General features: G+C 39.6%; 2 protein-coding genes and 1 pseudogene across 2 annotated transcripts; 1 reads left to right on the top strand and 2 right to left on the bottom strand.

Moving 5' to 3' along the window:
* Nucleotides 1-4: 4 nt before the first annotated feature.
* On the bottom strand, nucleotides 5-8197 carry LOC105454459 (protein LMBR1L). Its single transcript, XM_011697071.1, has 9 exons — nucleotides 8112-8197; nucleotides 3860-4124; nucleotides 3146-3249; nucleotides 2946-3072; nucleotides 2752-2820; nucleotides 2491-2620; nucleotides 2032-2389; nucleotides 1289-1520; nucleotides 5-851 (listed from the first exon to the last, which is right to left on the bottom strand). The coding sequence occupies exons 1-9, from the start codon at nucleotides 8169-8171 to the stop codon at nucleotides 592-594; spliced, it is 1605 nt and encodes a 534-aa protein (XP_011695373.1). The 5' UTR covers nucleotides 8172-8197; the 3' UTR covers nucleotides 5-591.
* Nucleotides 8198-10129: 1932 nt separating this feature from the next.
* LOC105454458 (ubiquitin thioesterase OTU1) lies at nucleotides 10130-12611 on the bottom strand. The gene is made up of 4 exons (XM_011697070.1): nucleotides 12044-12611; nucleotides 11502-11652; nucleotides 10885-11201; nucleotides 10130-10656 (listed from the first exon to the last, which is right to left on the bottom strand). The coding sequence occupies exons 1-4, from the start codon at nucleotides 12284-12286 to the stop codon at nucleotides 10438-10440; spliced, it is 930 nt and encodes a 309-aa protein (XP_011695372.1). The 5' UTR covers nucleotides 12287-12611; the 3' UTR covers nucleotides 10130-10437.
* Nucleotides 12612-14930: 2319 nt separating this feature from the next.
* LOC105454537 lies at nucleotides 14931-17021 on the top strand (annotated as a pseudogene).
* The last annotated feature ends 966 nt before the right edge of the window (nucleotides 17022-17987 follow it).

Raw genomic sequence — 17987 nt, 5'->3', positions numbered from 1 at the left:
GGCACACGCGATTAAAAGCGTCTCGATCTTAAAAGAAGAAAAGAATGTGTCTCGAGATTATACATCGCGGATAAAGTTTCCCGCCGATGATTTCGACATAATCGACTTATTCTCTCAAACACGAGGGGCAAGGCGCCTTTATTTAAATATACTGTCATATATTTAATATATTTGGATTCATAAATTTTTAAAAAAAGAAAAACCTAAAAGAAACGAAATGTTGGACAGTTACAAAAGTAGACGGAGGATCACCTCGATCGCGTGATCGCTCGAGTACGTGAGAGTCTAACGATTTAGGAGGTTTAAGAGTTCACAAGAGTATCGAATTGGATTGGCACGTCCAAAGATCCGCGAATTCGAGAACTCTGCAACCGTATTTTCTTCTTGTATACGTCGTACGATATAAATTTCTCACGTCTTTGAGAGGCTAGAGAGAGAGAAAGAGAAAGGCTCCTTGTAATCTTGCATACAAGAACGTAAAAAACCAAGCAAACTTTCGCAAAGTCCCGGCGTTTCTTTTCTTTCTCTCTCTCTCTCTCTCTCTCTCCCTCTCTTGTTTGCATTAATTATATAATAATATAAGAAATCAGTCTAATCTTCTTTTATAGAAAATACCCCTGACGACGATGTATATTTCTTCGCGTCGGCGGCAATGCCGGTAACACGGAAGATGCCGAGCAGGCTGCTTCTAAGACGGGCGTAGATCTCCTTGCGCACGGTCGCCGTGAACTTGGTGGTCAGACAGCTGATCGCCGCCGTCGCGAAGATCAGGTTGTAGAGGAGCACGAGCTTGAAGTTGCCAAGCCACTCGATGCGTCCGAAATCACCCAGCAGATCAAAGTTTGTCATTCCTGATGAGAGAAAGAGAGACAATAAAGAAGGAACGTGAACAGAGAGCAGCAATAATAAAGCTGCCATTCATGTAAAGCTCCGCTCTTTAGAATTACTTCTCTTAAATGCCAAATAGTAATTTCGTTATCTATAATTATTTTATTTCGCAAATCTTTTCGATCGTTTATAATTCGAAAATTGTACTTTGTTATTTTTGTTAATAAAAATATCAACTTCAAAAATTGGTTAAAAAATCTATCATTAAAAAGAATATTAATATTTTTCAAATCCTTTGCTAGATATGCATATCTATGATTTAACGAGGAAAAAAAAGCAAGCAGATCTTTCTACTGTCAATTTTTAACTATATTTCACAATATAATGGAGTGAAATGGCTGAAATTGGGACATTCTTGTGGGATATAAATAGAAACATTCCAAGTCGACTCGCGTCTTACCTAATATTCGCGATAATAGCGGTAACGCCGAACTTAGCACGAGCAGAAGGGCGCAATTCGCGATGAGATGGGTGAGCGGCGTGGAGCGGAACCTTGGTTGAACGATTCTCACGCCCGGTAAGGCGTACAGGCCGATCGCGCTAGTCACTGCCAGGTAAAGGATCACTGCTACCTCGATAGCCGCACCGACGGGCCCGAGCTTAGACAGGGAACTGATGCCGAGCGTAAATTGCTGTCAAATAAAAAAATCATTTTATAATTTTTCGAAGTGAAATTAAAATACATGTTAAAAGAAGAGAAACAAGAATAATACTGCCATTACTAAACTCGGTTAAGGACCGAATGAAATTATTACATAATTTACCTATAAAATAGATTTTATTTTTGAGATAACAAATCTGAAAGTTTTTTTTTAAATCGAGATTAATTCAACCCTTTAATTACAGCATGCAAAATTATAAATGCATCATTTTTACATTAACAATGAGACTTAAATTAATAATTGCAGCGAAGTTCACGACTGAGAAAGTTGATTAATTCAGTAAATTCGATTAAGGACCGAATGAAATCATTAAATAATTTACCTATGAAATAGATTTTTTTTAGATAACAAATCTCATTGTTTTTTTTTAATTGAGATTAATTCAATCCTTTAATTACAGCACGCAAAATTATAAGTCCACCATTTTTACATTAACGATGAGACTTAAATTAAAATTAAATTAGGAAGAAATTGTACATACCCTTGTGCTCAACGGCAACGCCTTGATGCCTATCAGCAATTCTATAGTATTTTGCACCGCTAATAGGGCCGTGGCGGTAGACAGAACGAGCAGCGCCAGCATCGCCACCGGATAAAGTAGCGTGCGCCGGACCCACCAGGTCCTCCGCTGTTGATCCAGCAGCTGTCGCCGCCTCTGGACGTCGTCCAGCCGTTGAGAAAGGCCCTTTTGCAGAGCACCGTTCCTTAGACACAGTAGACCCGGACTTATGCACAGTAGCGGCTCGTCGTCCTCGTGCATCGGCCAGCCGCAGCTCGTCGCCGGCGACATCGGCACCGGCGATACGTATGACTTCCCCGTCGCTTTCACGTGCTGCAATCTAAACAGACGTTGAATTAAATACATATATAAAAAAAATAACACTAGACGATAATAACTCGATGTGCGTAAAAAATACGAGGAAAAGAAGAGGGCCTATACCTCCTGCGGATACAATCCTCCTCTAATCTATACGCAAAAAACTCCTCGTCCAAGTTCTTCAAGAATTGGGGTTTAACAAGAAACGACCCCACCACGTCGAACAGCCGTACGAATCCCACTGGTGTACATACTGAGAAACAAATGATTCGCCAATTAGAGTAAATTTGCGGAAAAGCATTAGCGAAGAACGCTACAAATGCAGGATTTTTCTGTACTGCGTATAATAGATGGTGAAGTTACGCAAAAATATGCGACACTTACGTAACAGCATTACTACGCCGACGAACGAGACGCAGGAGTACAGGAAAGGCAAATAATAACTCCATAAATCTGCAAAGGTAAATCAAGAACGATCAGAGATCGATGGTCTCATTCGATATCGTAACTTTATCGATATATCTAAATATGATATACATCAAAGGCTACGATCTCCTGTATGATATGTATATACTTACTGAGCAATGTGTGTAAACTTGAGTTTTGATAATCCAACAGGGCCGACAGGACATAAGTCATTCCCAGTACGAGAGTACCCAACAGACAGAGAACCGTCACTGTCTCGTACACCCTCGCCATCACGCCCTACGATCACAAGATCGGTTAGTAAAAAGATCAACGGCTTATTAGAAATCTTTCAGAGAGTTTTTTTACTCACCTTTTTATGGCCCTCGAAACCCTCTGATTCCGTGAAGAGATAGGCGAAAGGCAGAAACACGAAGAGCGATAAGTTCGAGAATAGGAACACGTGGTTCCATAGACCTGTCAATAGAAATTCATCTTGTTATGATTACACGAGTATGTAAACTATTATAGATTTACTACAGAGATGTAAATCGATGATTTAATTATATCGCACAAAATATTTGTCATCGATATTTTATATAATATTATATAATTTATAGTGAAACATATCTACTAACACACAATACAAATGAATTCGTATTCTTAGTTTGTAAAAGTGTGATTTGCTTACATGCTTTTATTTTGTTTAATTAGCGTCAAGTTTTTTTCGAAAATTTTTAACTTTTATCCACAATATTCTGTTTTTATCTAGTAATAATTTTGATGACGTGGATGAATTAAAACGGAATACTCTGTACATCTCTGTGCTTCTACTTTCCTTTCTTTGTGTTTTATCGATGGTTTAATCTCTTAAAACTAATTAATTCTTTATAATTATAATATTATCTCGAATGATGTGATGGTTCTTAGACGATTTTTTCAGAATAAAAAAGCTGCTCCATCCATTTATTTATCTCTTTATCAGTCTTTCTATCTTTCCATCTACATACGCATCTGCTTTTACATATCGCGAGAAACTCATGTTAAAATATGTATTTTTTCCCGATTATTTAGTTCAGAATTTTACCTTGGATGAGGGAGCTGTTGAGCCACTTGACGTAGTAGCTCTTCGGGTATAAGATGAGGACCTCATTACTGGCGATAGACACCGGAAGTAGGAGGGTCGCGCCGACGGAAATCGCCAGGGCGACCGTGCACAGCCAAAGGCTGATCCTGTAGACGGTGGCCTCATCCTCGTCCACCGACAGATAGTCCTCGCGATCCCGACGTCTGAAGCGCGCGATCAGCGCGTAGCTCGAGATGTATAACAGCGAGAAAAGCAGCAAGTATATCTGCAAAGACATATAGTTACGTTTTGTGTATATTAAATTAATATATACACAATTATAATTATTAATATAATAATTAATATATACAATTGTATTACATGTAATAATAACGGCAATAATAAATAATTGGTACTTACAAATACAGTAAACAAAATTATATACGAATAATTAAATTAACAATGGTTATATACTAGTTCACTAGTTTCACTATTGTTAACCTAATTATTTGTATATAATTTATGTGTTACTTATTATATCAGATGATTATTATATCAGATTTTTAAATATCACAAGCGATATTTTTTTCAGTTGCGAGTGCGCTTCGTAAGCTGCTGTACAGCTGATGTATAGGGTGTGCCTCAAGTGGCGATAATTGGTAGTCACGAAGAGATAACGACCCTACGTGAAAAAAAAGTCAATAATGCGGAACGGAATTTTTTTTTCAAATGAGAAACTCTGATTCGCGAGTGTGATTATCGAATGCCTAACAATCGAGACAAGACGTCATGCATTACGTAAATACTGCTGAGCATCATTCATGGCCATTCACGGTGATTAGCAAAATACCTCCAACATTGAAAAATACGGAAAATGCGTCGGTAAACGAAGCCGTATAAATTGCGACTGAAACTTTAAACTCCGACAAGCCTTTAATTCTTTTATCTGATGCGGTATTTTGTAAATATTAATCTTTATAAGTTTTCCCAGAATTACTTCTAGAATTAATCGGTGTCAACTGCAAACAAATATTATCGATATTAATTCTTAAACTATAAATAAACATTAATTTTCTAACATCTATACATCAAGCTCGCGTGTTTTTACATTGCATTAGTTTGGCGGAAGAAACAGTTTCTTTCGTTAATTTATATACTTATATAATAATATGTATTCTTTTTTTTTTAGTAATCTTTTACTAATAAATCATATATATAATATATTCCAGATTTACGTAACAAAGGAGAACTCCAAGGTTTTCCAATCAGGCGCCACTGCGCGATAACAAACCGGCTCGCGCGCATAAGTAACGGATCGAATTGCTCGACGATGACCAGCCTCGGATCGTCTTTATGCGTTTCGGTTTCATTTATTAATCCTTCCCGATCGATATACCGCCTCGCTAAGTTCTCGCTAGCTTTATTCAACCGCCAATCCACAATTCTGCACGCGCGTACGCTTTCGTGCGTACTGCGTATCGCGCGAGCACGTCAGTTTCGTCGCAAGTCATCGTTTTATAGTTTGTTATGTACATAATCAAAATTAATTCGCCCCGGGAAATGCGATATACGGAGCGCGTATAATTACGGGCGGTCAGCCACGTGCGCGTGACATTTTCGGTGCCGCGCTGCCCTGGCAACGGCCTCTGGCCGAGAATAGGACGGATGAAAGTGCGAGATTTAACTGATCTTTTGCGCTGAGAACAATGCACCGTCCACGCGCTGACGTTCGTTTATATTTAATTATCTTTATATTTAATTTATATCGAACTAAAGGAAGCTAAGCCTCGCGTGACAAACGTAACGTATCGACTAAGCGAGGATGTGGCAAAAGGATGTAACTCGATTCTCTCGACCTGTCTCTCTTTGAAAATTCGCAGAGAGGTACTCCAATACCTTTTCTTTTTCTTCTCCTATAATTTAATTATAATTACAGCGTGTCAAGGCGCTCCTTGAAATTCCAACTCGCGGACGCTTTATCTCGGTCTGTCGCAATCTGAATATCAATTACATTTTTTACCGCCTGTATTTCGTAACCTTTATCTCTTCTCTCGCATTTTCTTTGCACGCGACGCGGACAAACTTCCGGACTGACATCGAGCAAACGCGGAAACATAAGCAATTGGATCACCCGGCAAGTCGCCACGCGAAGAGGAAGTGGAACGTGCTTTCACGATACTTTCCAGAGAGGTAAAAGTCGATGGACATACACATGTTATCAGAAAAAACTAGGTATTCGCTATAAACACGCCGTTTTATCTAATCACACACAAGTAGAAATTTTTACTTCACTAATCCTACAATTCATCATGTGGTTCTAATTAGCTTGTCAGACAATCGCTGTTATAAAATCCTAGTTTTTTTTTCTCCTAATCTTTTCCTAATGTTCTCCCAATTTTCTAATCTCTAATGTCGCTTTCCCTCTACTTGAAATCTTGAAAGAGGCGCATCTTTCGTAATTTATACTTTCATGCACGCTTTTCTTACGCTCGATATCTTATACGTTTTTATATTTCTTCCCGGTGCTCTAAATTTCGTTCTTACATATACATATACTTCTTTCTTATACTTTATACTTCTTTATAAAGCAGCGCTCTTTTGACTGATTATCTTTTCCCTTCTTTATACAGAATCGAGGTACCATTTCGGCCCCTTCGACACCTCGTTCAGGATTCCTAGTCGAAGCGCTAGGACCGGTTTCTTGGCATCGTCGCGAGGAATCTTCGCAAAACGAAGACGTCGTCCGCGCCGGGCGACAACAAGACCCGGCCCGCTTCCTCCGCGCGCGTGTCGAGCGGCGACAGCGATTTGCGAGATTGCGAGGCACATTTGCGACGCCTTCGGGTGAATGTACTTGCGCGGAGACGTCATCGACGATTGAAATTCCTCCGTTCGCGCGTTCCCGCTAGTTTTCGAGTTCACGGACGAAGGAGCGAGGGAAGGAGGAGGGAACGAGATGGGAGGCCAAGAGATTTAACTCGATCTATATATAACGAGGCGTCCCAGAATCATCTCTTGATTCGCGAAAATTTCGTCGTAAAATTCAAAAATCTCCCCATCTCAGATTTATTCCGCGACGCTACTTAAATTCACAAAGTGCGACGAATTGTGCGCTCGATATTACAACGCGGTCGAGGTTGAAGTTAAATGAGGGAAAATTACTTAATAAGCGAGAACGGTGTTGCGCGTTTCGCATAAACAAAGGATCTCGACGAGCACCTTATTTATAAAACATCTGCGGGAGAGAGAGAGAGAGAGAGAGAGAAATAAAACGTGGAGCACGAGAAGGGATATCATCTTTCTCGGCTTGGCAATACATATCTCGCGCGCGGCTGTCAGTCGTTTCTCTGAAATAAAATTAATTCGGCGGAGGGGGAGGAAGGAGCCTTTCTCTCTCTCTCTCTCTCTCATGCATTCTTTCGTAAACACACGCGAAAAAACTTCGCGGTGGTTTTAAATCGCTCGCACCAGCAGTACCAGCACCCGCGTGCCATCAATCGAGGACGAACGGGGCGTTTGTCCCGTTAAGTTAAGATATAAACAAAGTGGGCCCCGCTCTTAGAAGACCGTCGGTCCACGTCGACAAACAACGGCGGAATAATCACGAGCTTCCGACGACGGGGCGCCTTATCGCCGCCTGTCGCCGCCGTGATAAGGCACGTTTTATGCCGAGATCGGGCAATTCGCGCGAAGCGCCGAGCGCAGCCCTAATTTTGCGAGCGGACGAGCCTTGCCTCCCCCTCCCGCCCTTCGCCGTTAATCCCCCAGGCCTATTTTTTTTTTCGACAAATTGGAGAGATCCCGTCCCGCGGACGCTGATTTTCGTCGAGGGCCGAGTCGCGAGGTTCAATTTTGCCTGCCGATGATACGGAAGAAGAAAAAAAAAACGATTTTACGATCAGCTACGAGTCGATCGTGGAATACAACGCGACGCCCAGATGACGTACGATTCTCCTATAGGCGTGGGGATTCCAGAGAAGTTTCGATCGTGACGACATCCGGTTGATTTCCACGTCGAGGCATCGCGCTCGGCCTGACGATCGTCCGTATCGCGATCGTCGCCCACGACGACAATGGGGGGACGTCCCGAGGTCGGTGTCTCTTTTTTTTTTCTTCTTTTTCCTTCGCGCACACACGACGGCGCGGGAAACTCGAGACTCGGGCGGACTCGCGGCTCGGCGCGTCGAGGAGATGGGGAACATTTTTCACGGGCCCCGACGATGACGGCCCGCCCGTGAAACACGTACGTTGGCGAAAATCATCGTTTACTCACTATGTTCTCGCGCACGGTGTTGTGAAACAACTGCTCCCTGAGGTCAGCGTCATCTTCCATCTTCACCTGGTTGTCAGCGAATGCAGATCCCGGTCGGCCAGCAGCAGCGGCGGCAACATTTTACCGTATTGCACGGCCCCGCGACGACGGCATACCCCGGTGGGCCGGACGGGCGACGCTCCCCCGGGTGGCGTGCGTGCGAACACGGGAAACCACCTCTCCGTGGAGGTGGATCTCTGATCGGGCTCTCGCTGACGCGACGGACGGACGGGCGTGTGCGCGAGCCGCGCGACGAGCTTTTTAATGTATTCTCACGGGACGACAGGCATGACGAGCGATTGACGGACCGACCGACCGACCGACCAACCAACGATCACCACGGCTGCTAACGAACTGCTGATTGTCAAGCGCGTTTCGGCAAACTCGCCTAACCACGGCTAACCTCTTCGAGGGGGGAACTCCGATTACTACGCCTCTCCCGCCTCCGCTTTGCTCCGCTCGGAGCGCCGCGGTCGTTCGACCATCTCCGTCGATACTCCGGTTCCGCGTGCAACCATAAAAACGAGAAATCAATGGAGAATTGAGGATTCCGTTCTTACCATCGACATATATATTCATTAGACATATGTATATATATATATAAAACAAATTAGAATATTTAGAACGTTAAAAGTCCCCGACCGCAGCCTGCATAGTATTGGACCGAAGCATATGATCAAAATCATCTTGACAGATTTAGAAAGAGAAGGTAGATACGTGGATAGCAGCAACTCATGTAGATCAAAGGCTACGAGGCACTTTAAAATTTTATTTTTATACGCACGAGTTGATACATCTCACGTGTTGAGAGCATTATTTTTACATAAAGTACATAAATTATATATTTATTAATTTTATATTACATGTAATTATTCCGACTTTAATCATTGCACCGTTTGTACATACATACATATACAGCTGTTAAACACTTGTAGATTATAATACAGCTTCTGACTTGAAAGTATAATAAGTAGTATACGCTACTGTTTCTTTTATCGTTAAATAAAAGACTTTGACTAATAATAGAAAGAGAGATTCGTGCTCACACATCTATTTTTCTTTTTCTAGGTCTGTCAAGATGAAACATCAAAGAAATTTTGTCGCATGCTCTATCCAGTATTACATGTCGATGATTTTTACTAATTACAACATGAGCAATTGAGTCCCATCACATTGCGATCTTGTAACCAAGATCGTTTTGAGCGTGATTTTGACATGCTATATATATATTATTGTTTTTATTGACTAATGAAATCTTAAACTAGCTGAGACCAAAACCTAAAACAATGTTAAACATAAGATCTTTGAGCGATATTTATAATCAATTTCATATTTGAGATCGTTTTTGAGCGGTATATATATGGTTCGAGTTTATATTTAAAATCGTAAAATTAAGATTATTTTAATTACAAGATGCTGTATGATCAGTCTATTGAATAAAAATATTATCAAAGATCATCTTAAATATAAGATTGGATTTGGAATCGCAGCACACATTTCGTGTGACTTATTTAGATGTGAAACTAATAAAATTGCAAATTTTGCTCTTTCAATAAAATGTGAAGATTCAGGAGGATCGTCGGATGAAATATCCTTTCGGACGATCTGGGATCGCAGGTATCCATAACGAATAATGTTTAATCAAAATCAGTAACTTGTGTATATTATGCGTGTTAACAATCCTTAATTGCAAACGAATTCGCATGACAATACTATTCGCAAGCGCCTCGCTCGAGTAGAAAAAGATATTAGCTCTTTCGTTCTTTTGCTGTAAAACGACAATTCTTCAGTCCTAAACAGTACGAAATATTCCTAAAGAGTACAATTTTGCTTTTAAATATAACAATACAGGTATCATACAAAAGTGTAATTTAGAATTTAAAAAAAAAACGATTCCTTAATTTATATATAACATTATGTCACACAAGAGTATAATTTAGAAAAAAATAATTTCTCAATTAGAATATAACAATTTCTATTTCTATTTACCTAGTTAATAATTATACAATAATATAATTTGTAAAAATATCACACACACATACACACACACTCCTGTGTTTTCCCTCACGCACGGAATTTCCCGATCGGATTCCTCATCACAAATAATTTGTACGTAATAAGTGCTTTTGAATTAAAGTGAACAAAAGTGCACGATGAGAATAAATAGATCCCGAAACGTTTCCAATCGAAGAAAAAAACCAACTGTCGAAGGTTGTCAACCCTATACTGTTTTAGAGTCAAGGATAGTCACCGAAGAGTTAGATCATATGGAGCTGCCGATACAACGCTACGCTGCTACTTCGCCGAAATTCTTGTGACCGGTGTCCTTGGCGTGTTGCTGCGCCGCCGCTTGTCCGTTTAACATGATTTTGCAGTCAATGCACATCAGCGTGAATTTCTGCACGTCCGTGAACTGACGACTCGATCTCGCCTCTTTCGCCAGCTGGGCAGCCTCCAGCAGCATTCTCTCATCCTCAGTGGGAAAGATCGTTTGGATGCTGCCACCCTGAATGCAAAAATGTATTAGTCGTAGCTGTAAAATTTTGCAAAGGATATTGGTAGAATTCCGTATTGAAAGATCTTTCTAGATAGATGTAAAAAAAAGCTATTTGATTTTTTTTACACAATCTAAGAATTTACAGAGATAAACACTTTTTAAATATCGACGGAGATAAGAGCTTTTTAAATATCGACAGAGATAAGAACTTTCTAAATAAACAACAATAAGATTTACATTGAGCGGTTCCAGATAAAGAGGATCGTAATGGATCCCATCGAATATGAGAAAGACTCGTTGAGCATAATGCTGATCCTCGCCAAATCTATTGATGATTGCGTTAATGCTGTCGATCACCGCTATCTCCAAACCATAAAATTTGGACAGGATCGACAGCTCGATGGCGCCGCCCCAAGCATCAGGCTTGAGAATCCACTCGCAATACTCGGCATTGGGTCTGCCAAGGAATGCCTCGGAGTATTCGTTCGGGTCCGCCGCTACCGCGTTTGCTATAATCTCCCTCATAAAACTGGCGCAGCTAGTATCGACTTTTCCTGAAAGAAACATAAATTACATTATAATTTACAACTTCTGGTACAACAGTTCAATATTTATTTTTCTTATACTTTCTATATATATCTTCAAATAAATACGAAATTTTTATTTAGTCTAGATATTTTTAGATGCTTGTGTTCAATCGTACGATTCTTAGAGGCCTGATCCTAAAATTAAACAAATTAAATTCTCTTAACACTTTTCTGTATCTTAAAATTTAAGAAAATTAGTTGAATATATGTTATCACTAGTGGAATTGCAACATGTTCTAATTTTTTTATCTTTAAATGCTCGCTCACCGTTCAGAACATAACCCACGCTGGTGAAGAGGCAGGAATTGTCTGCAGGTACAACCTTTCTCATTAAGACACCTGGAGCATTGGCAAAGCTCTCTTGGTCGACGATATGCGACCGCCCGAGATTGTCCAGTCTTTGCTCATTAAACATAATCTGCACATGATGTTTACAAATAAGAGATTTTCCCTTGACTCTCAACATTGAATTGAGTTTGTGCAAAATAAATAGATAAAATTATAATTTTAATGTGACAAAAATTCAACTTTTTGTTACACGTTCAAATTCTTAGATAGAAATTTAAATAAAAAAACATGTAACTCCAATTTATTATTATTTTTATATATAAACGTTTGAACTTTGGAGCTATTCTATATCTATCACATATCTTGAAAAGAATTTAAACGACGAGATTAATGCGACTAGGATATAATTATATAATATCTTTGTATAATTCGTTAGCATAAAAATACTCTCAAAAAAGGAGAATTGCGAGCCATATGCTATCTCATTTATTTACCGCGCTCTCAGAGGTTACGTGACAAACCTGTTTCTCCTCGACGATGAGCGTGTCCCCGGAGATGATGCCGACGCGCTCGATCGTGGCGTCGGCCGCGTCCAGGTCGACGGGCTTCGGCGGAAAACCGACGAGCACCTGGAGAGCAGGGGCTGGTACACTGGTGAGCTCGGCGAGCTTCGCCTTCAGCTTGGACACCTTGTCGTGAGCCGTGAGACCGTAGACTACCTTCTGACCCGATTTCGTCTTGACTCGAAGCACGAAACCCGCCATGACCGTCGAGTCAGTCCGTTGCCTGCGACTAGAGAAAAAGAGAGAGAGAGAGACGGCCGTGACCCGGACGACGCGAGTCTGCCAATCAGCTGTACCGCGCGTGCCTTCGCGGCGCCTTTGCTCTCCTCGTCGTTGTCGTCGTCGTCGTCGTCACGGTCGGAACGATCAATCACGTATACATACGATTGTGCATCGCGTCGTTACCGCGATAAGCGATAATAAACAACAAACAGCTAAGCAGCTGAGCTAGCGACTAGTCATCGCGACATTCGCGACTCTCGCGAATGGAATGCGAGCGAAGCGACGCGAAGCGTTGTCGACAGTTGTCGAGTAGAGACTTGCATATATATATATATATATACACAAAGAAGAGTGGCGTCGGCAACCACCGCTACATCTAGCGGTCGACCGCTCTACTGCATCAATTCTGGCACGGCACGATACATGGGTTGCGGTTCACGCTCCAACTGGCTCCAACGCTTTTTCTTTTTAATTACATTATATTTTTTTGCGCGAAAAGAGAGAAAGGAACTGACAGATATGAAAAGTTCAGATACGGAAAATGATGCTCTATTATATAATATTTAGGAAGGGTAAATAAAACAAAAATCTTTTTAATTACATATTTTTTTACGCGAAAAGAGAGAAAGGAACTGAGAGATATGATGCCCGACGCGACCATAACGGTCGGAGTCCCACAAGCAAAAGGCTTCTCGCTGCGTAGCGGTCCGCTTATATACTCGGCCCGTGTAGTAAGCGCGCTCCAATCAGAGCGCTTGGCGCGGCGCTGTGCGCTCATTGGCTGGTGGCGCTGGTGCGCGAGCGGCGAGATGAGACGCTACGCTCCCCTGAAAGCCCGAACCTGCTGCGGACTCAGCGACCGCCGGACTATCGCGCGCGCGGCGCGTACGCGCGGCTTATACATATATATATATATATATATATATATATATAATATAATTAATTATAATTATATAATATATATATAATTAATATATACATAATACGTGCACATTGAACTATATGTAATCACGGATATTTAATACCGAACATCTATCTAACATATCCGCACGATATATTTTCTTAAATTGTGCGCTACAAATACTTCGAGGCATTTTTTAATTAGGTAATCAATAAAATTATTTTTATTTTGATTGACCAATTAAATTAATTAAAAGCTTCGAAGCATTTGTATCGTCAAGTGGTCCGCAGCTCGGTTCTCACTGCAGATATAATTTAATTTAATATAATTTCCGACGCTGCAAAACAGGCGAGAAAGGATCTAACGTCATTTTTTATTTCATTTATTTGCAAATAAGTTATAACTAAACATTGAGTTCTAATTAAACATTGAGCGCATGATAAAAAGAAGCCAGTACCATTACTGCCACTATCCGTCAGTACGAAGTACGAACGTTTTATGCGGCCGCGCGCGCTGCGCTACTCCTAATCGTCCGCTTGAAACTGACACGGGCGGTGAGGCGGTCTCTCTCCATGGTCCGCGCTTGGTAGGGTATATAAGCCGCGCGTACGCGCCGCGCGCGCGATAGTCCGGCGGTCCGCCGAGTGCAGAGCAGTTCAGCAGTGCAGAGTGAGCCGAGGCAGCCGAGTGGAACCGAGCAGCCGAACGGAGCCGAGCGGAGCCGAGCGGCGAGCAGCCGAGTCCGCAGCAAGTTCGGGGGAGCGTAGCGTTGCGTCTCGCCGCTCGCGTGCCGGTCTCTCTCCATGGTCCGCGCTAAAGTATGTAGTTGCGCGCAACCGCGGCCCGCGTTCCCTATACGCGTACCAGGCCGTACCAGGCAGCTCAAGCGCACAGTGCCGCACTCGCACGCCAAGCGCCCTTATTAGAGGGCGCTTACTACTTCATATTAGCGGAACGCTACGCAGCGAGATTGCACTAAATATATGCGTCTAAGTATAAATAAATGAAAATGATCCTTTCTCCCCTTAAATTAAATTAATCACATACAGTTATTTAATTTAATTTATTACCGGGATATTTAATATCTAACATATCTGCACGATATATTTTCTTAAATTGTACGCTACAAATACTTCGAGGCATTTTTTAATTTATCAATAAAATTCTTTTTATTTTAATTGATCAATTAAAAGCTTCCAAGCATTTATAGCGTCAAGTGGACCGTAGCTCAGTTCTCACCGCAGATATAATTTAATTTAATATAATTTCCGACGCTGCGAAACGTATATATATATATAAATTACATAGCAAAATTTAGTTTTCTGCACATTTATGGTGTGTGTTCGTACTAAATTCACTTGGAATTTCTGCTGGAGTTTTATTCTCGAAAAATTATGCATTACAAAAAAGAGAAAAGCCTGAGAATGGACATGCCGAATTTTTTAAAATAAAAAATAGATATGATATATATGTATATGTATATATGTGCATATATAGAAGCGCTAGTGTGGACGACACGCGTGGACGTCACCACTTAAGATGCGGCATATCCATTCTCAGGCTTTTCCCTCTTTTTTTAATGTATAATTTTTCGAGAATAAAATTCCAGCAGACTCGAAAAATTAATTTAGTACGGACGCGCACCATAAATTGTGCAGAAAACTATATTTTGCTATGTAATTTGGATCCGCTTCTTCAGAGAGCGTTAGTGTACGAGGGCATTTAGCGTTTATTCTATGCGTGTCGACACTGTCAAACCTAACCTAACATAATTAAATAGTAAATACAGTGATTGCACGTTTTACATTAGTATTTGAAAAGTAACGCGAGAAAAAATTGTAACATCCGTATTTGAGTGTAGAAATAATTTTTGTACAGTTCGAGGAAGCAGATATGAGATTAACGTCCAGTTTGTTAAAGTGCGTGGGAGAATGGTCGACGAAATACTCAAATTTGCCGGACAGATACATAAAACGCGCTATGGAACAGGTCTGCACAATTATCAAATTGTTTTAGTCTGTACATTGTCAAAGGACCACGCATAAACTCCACAGAAATTGAACTTGAATTGAATTGGGCGAAATTTTAATACGTTATAATTCTTTTCACGTTGATAAAGTCATTTAGAAAAAGCCCATCGTTCCATTAGTGTAACATGGAAATTTACTTATAACAAATACAATATATAGAAAAAAAGATATATTTATATTATTTTTATAATATTACATATTTTTTATGAGAACAATAATATTAAGATGACGAGTTCTAATTTTTAGACTCTGAATAACTGAATTGAAAAACTTGTTTAGTTTTGCAAGTTGTGCCTATTACTGAATTAATGATTAGGTCAATTCTATAGATTCTCAAAGTTGTTTTAATAGCACTCTGCTAACAAATTGTTTCTTTTATTAATTTTAACATTTATTATTTGTTAATAAGGTTTACTGGAAGACTCCTCACAAGCCAAATTATTTGTCACGCACGATCGAAAGAAAACGATTTCATTTCTCTATACATCGTCCATGGACTCACGATTTTCATCGTGACAATGCACCTGACAAAATGCATCCATTCATTCATGTAGAGCCTATTAAGGATTGATCCTTTTTTTCAGGCTGACAAGGTATGTCACTTTATTGGTAAAACTTTTCAGGAAAAATAAAGAGAAAAGAGATGACGTTTTAATAACATTATTTTAATAGAAAAATATTGCTCATTACTCTTATATTTTTCTATCTAGGTAGAGATTTTAGCAGGAAAAGATAAAGGAAAGCATGGGATCGTAAAAGAGATTTATCAAGAAAGAAATTGGGTGATTGTCGAAGGACTTAACATCAAACTGATATCCACTAAATGGGATAAAAAATGTCCTATGTGTATACTGAAAGAACTACCGCTATTCATAACCTCGCAAGTGCAATTGGTCGATCCTTCAAATATGTGAGTTATCTATTTGAAGAATTCATTTTCGAAAATAAAGACATACATTGTCAACGCTTTACAATATTAATCTACAAATTGAATCGTTGCAGGCAAGCAACTTAGATAGAATGGCGATACACAGAGAATGGTCAGCATGTACGCATAATCGTGAGATCTGCTAGGGTAATTCCTATTCCCGTTTTGAGTCAGGAAACAATAGATTACAAAATCCCTCGGTTGTATATAGAACAAGCAAAAGACACAAGCTGACGTCGGAACAATAACTTACGAGGTACGTCAAATATAAAATATTTCGAATTTCAATATCTGTATTTATTTCTATTTATAGATCTTATATTAAAAAGTTGTAAAAATGAATCAAAATTTTACTGCAACATTTGAAGTAACACATAAATTTTGCATAGAAATGTCTGAAGTAAAAAAAAATTAAAGCATCAATCTCTTTTATTTACAGCCAGCATTGAAAACTTTCCAGATGGATGTCATGGATGAAATGGGTATTAAAGAAGATCGTGTTCCAAAGAAGTTTCATTGGTTATTAATAATTATATACAATTCGCAGGTGTTTTCAATGTACAGCTATATAATATTTAATAAATATATTTAGCGAACAAAGGGATGAGAACATAGTTTTTTAATATAACTCAAAAAAATCTCACAATCTTTTTAAATGAAAAAGGTTGCCAAAAATTGAAACGTTTCCAATATTTTCAATCTTTAATAGTTTTAACTTCTTTCTCTTAGTATAGTAGTATTGAAAGATTTTGTATTTCTTTAACAAAAGCTATATTCTAAAATGTCCCTGTTTGCAACGCTTTGCATAGGAAATACACAGTAAAAAGATCAATAACAAAACATTAATAAAAAAAATTTACGACTATAAAACTATCGCAAAATATAAATATATTTGATGCTTGAATATTAAATGCGTACTGATGTCAAAGGCGCGGCATTACGACGGCCGGCGTTGCTACGCGTCCTACTTTTATTTTTGCGTTTATACATTTTCCATGTTTTAAATAACTAAAATACACGCGCTTTTTATAATTATATATTTAAAATGTGGAAAATGCATAAACGCGAAGATAAAGAGTAGGATGCGCACCGACGTCAAAGACGGCATCACGACGGCCGGCGTCGCTACGCGTAAAATCAATTCGTAAAACGTAAATTGTTGCACCGACGCCGCAGCGTCGCCGCTATTGGCACGCGAACTTATCCGCGCGAGAGACGAAGCCGCTTCGCCTGCATTTTAATAGCGTTCCCTTTGAATTTTCAGATACGACTTCTCACAGATCCGTTGCCCTTAAATGGATAGATCAGACTAGTCAACAATTAATTGCGAAGTATTATTTTGATTTATACATATTTAAAATGATATTCCTATATTTGAAAAGTAATATAATCCATATAAATTATGATTTTTTTAAGATCTTTAAAATTAAAAGTTTCTGTTAGATTATATATTTTACTTTTTGAACGCGCGTATTATCACGTATAAAATAAAGATAAAATAAATATTTTAGTAAACATTAAAAGAAAGTAAAATTATACGTGTAATTGGTTCGATTAGCACGAAAAATCGACCGCGAGCTAATTTATTGACCGCGATCAGTCGCCGTAGCGCGTGATCTTTGAGCTAAGATAAGCGAAAAAAAATACGGTGGATAGTTAATTAGGCATGTAAGAATTTTATTTATTAAATTATCCTGTGGTATTTTTTTCGCTGGATTATGTCGATTCTGCTAAAGATTTTCAGTCACCGGCTTCGAGCGAATTATGCGTATTGCTGTGTATATGACGCTTGTAAGATAGCGTAAACATCTTTATAATCAA

Source organism: Wasmannia auropunctata, unplaced genomic scaffold (assembly GCF_000956235.1).
Source record: "Wasmannia auropunctata unplaced genomic scaffold, wasmannia.A_1.0 LD335985.1, whole genome shotgun sequence".
NCBI classification, from domain to species: Eukaryota; Metazoa; Arthropoda; class Insecta; order Hymenoptera; family Formicidae; genus Wasmannia; species Wasmannia auropunctata.
The sequence above is the reverse complement of the archived record's forward strand: the minus strand, read 5'-3'. Positions and strand labels throughout refer to the sequence as shown.

Bases quoted from the DNA above. Each gene is read 5' to 3' on its own strand.
- LOC105454459 (XM_011697071.1), bottom strand. From the start codon at position 8,171: ATGGAAGATGACGCTGACCTCAGGGAGCAGTTGTTTCACAACACCGTG. The intron at 4,125-8,111 runs GTGAGTAAACGA...ATGTCTTTGCAG, and splicing joins ACACCGTGCGCGAGAACATA to ATATACTTGCTGCTTTTCTC. The intron at 852-1,288 runs GTAAGACGCGAG...TTCTCTCATCAG, and splicing joins GCTATTATCGCGAATATTAG to GAATGACAAACTTTGATCTG.
- LOC105454458 (XM_011697070.1), bottom strand. From the start codon at position 12,286: ATGGCGGGTTTCGTGCTTCGAGTCAAGACGAAATCGGGTCAGAAGGTA. The intron at 11,202-11,501 runs GTGAGCGAGCAT...TGTTTCTTTCAG, and splicing joins CGTGGGTTATGTTCTGAACG to GAAAAGTCGATACTAGCTGC. The intron at 10,657-10,884 runs GTAAATCTTATT...TTTTGCATTCAG, and splicing joins TTTATCTGGAACCGCTCAAT to GGTGGCAGCATCCAAACGAT.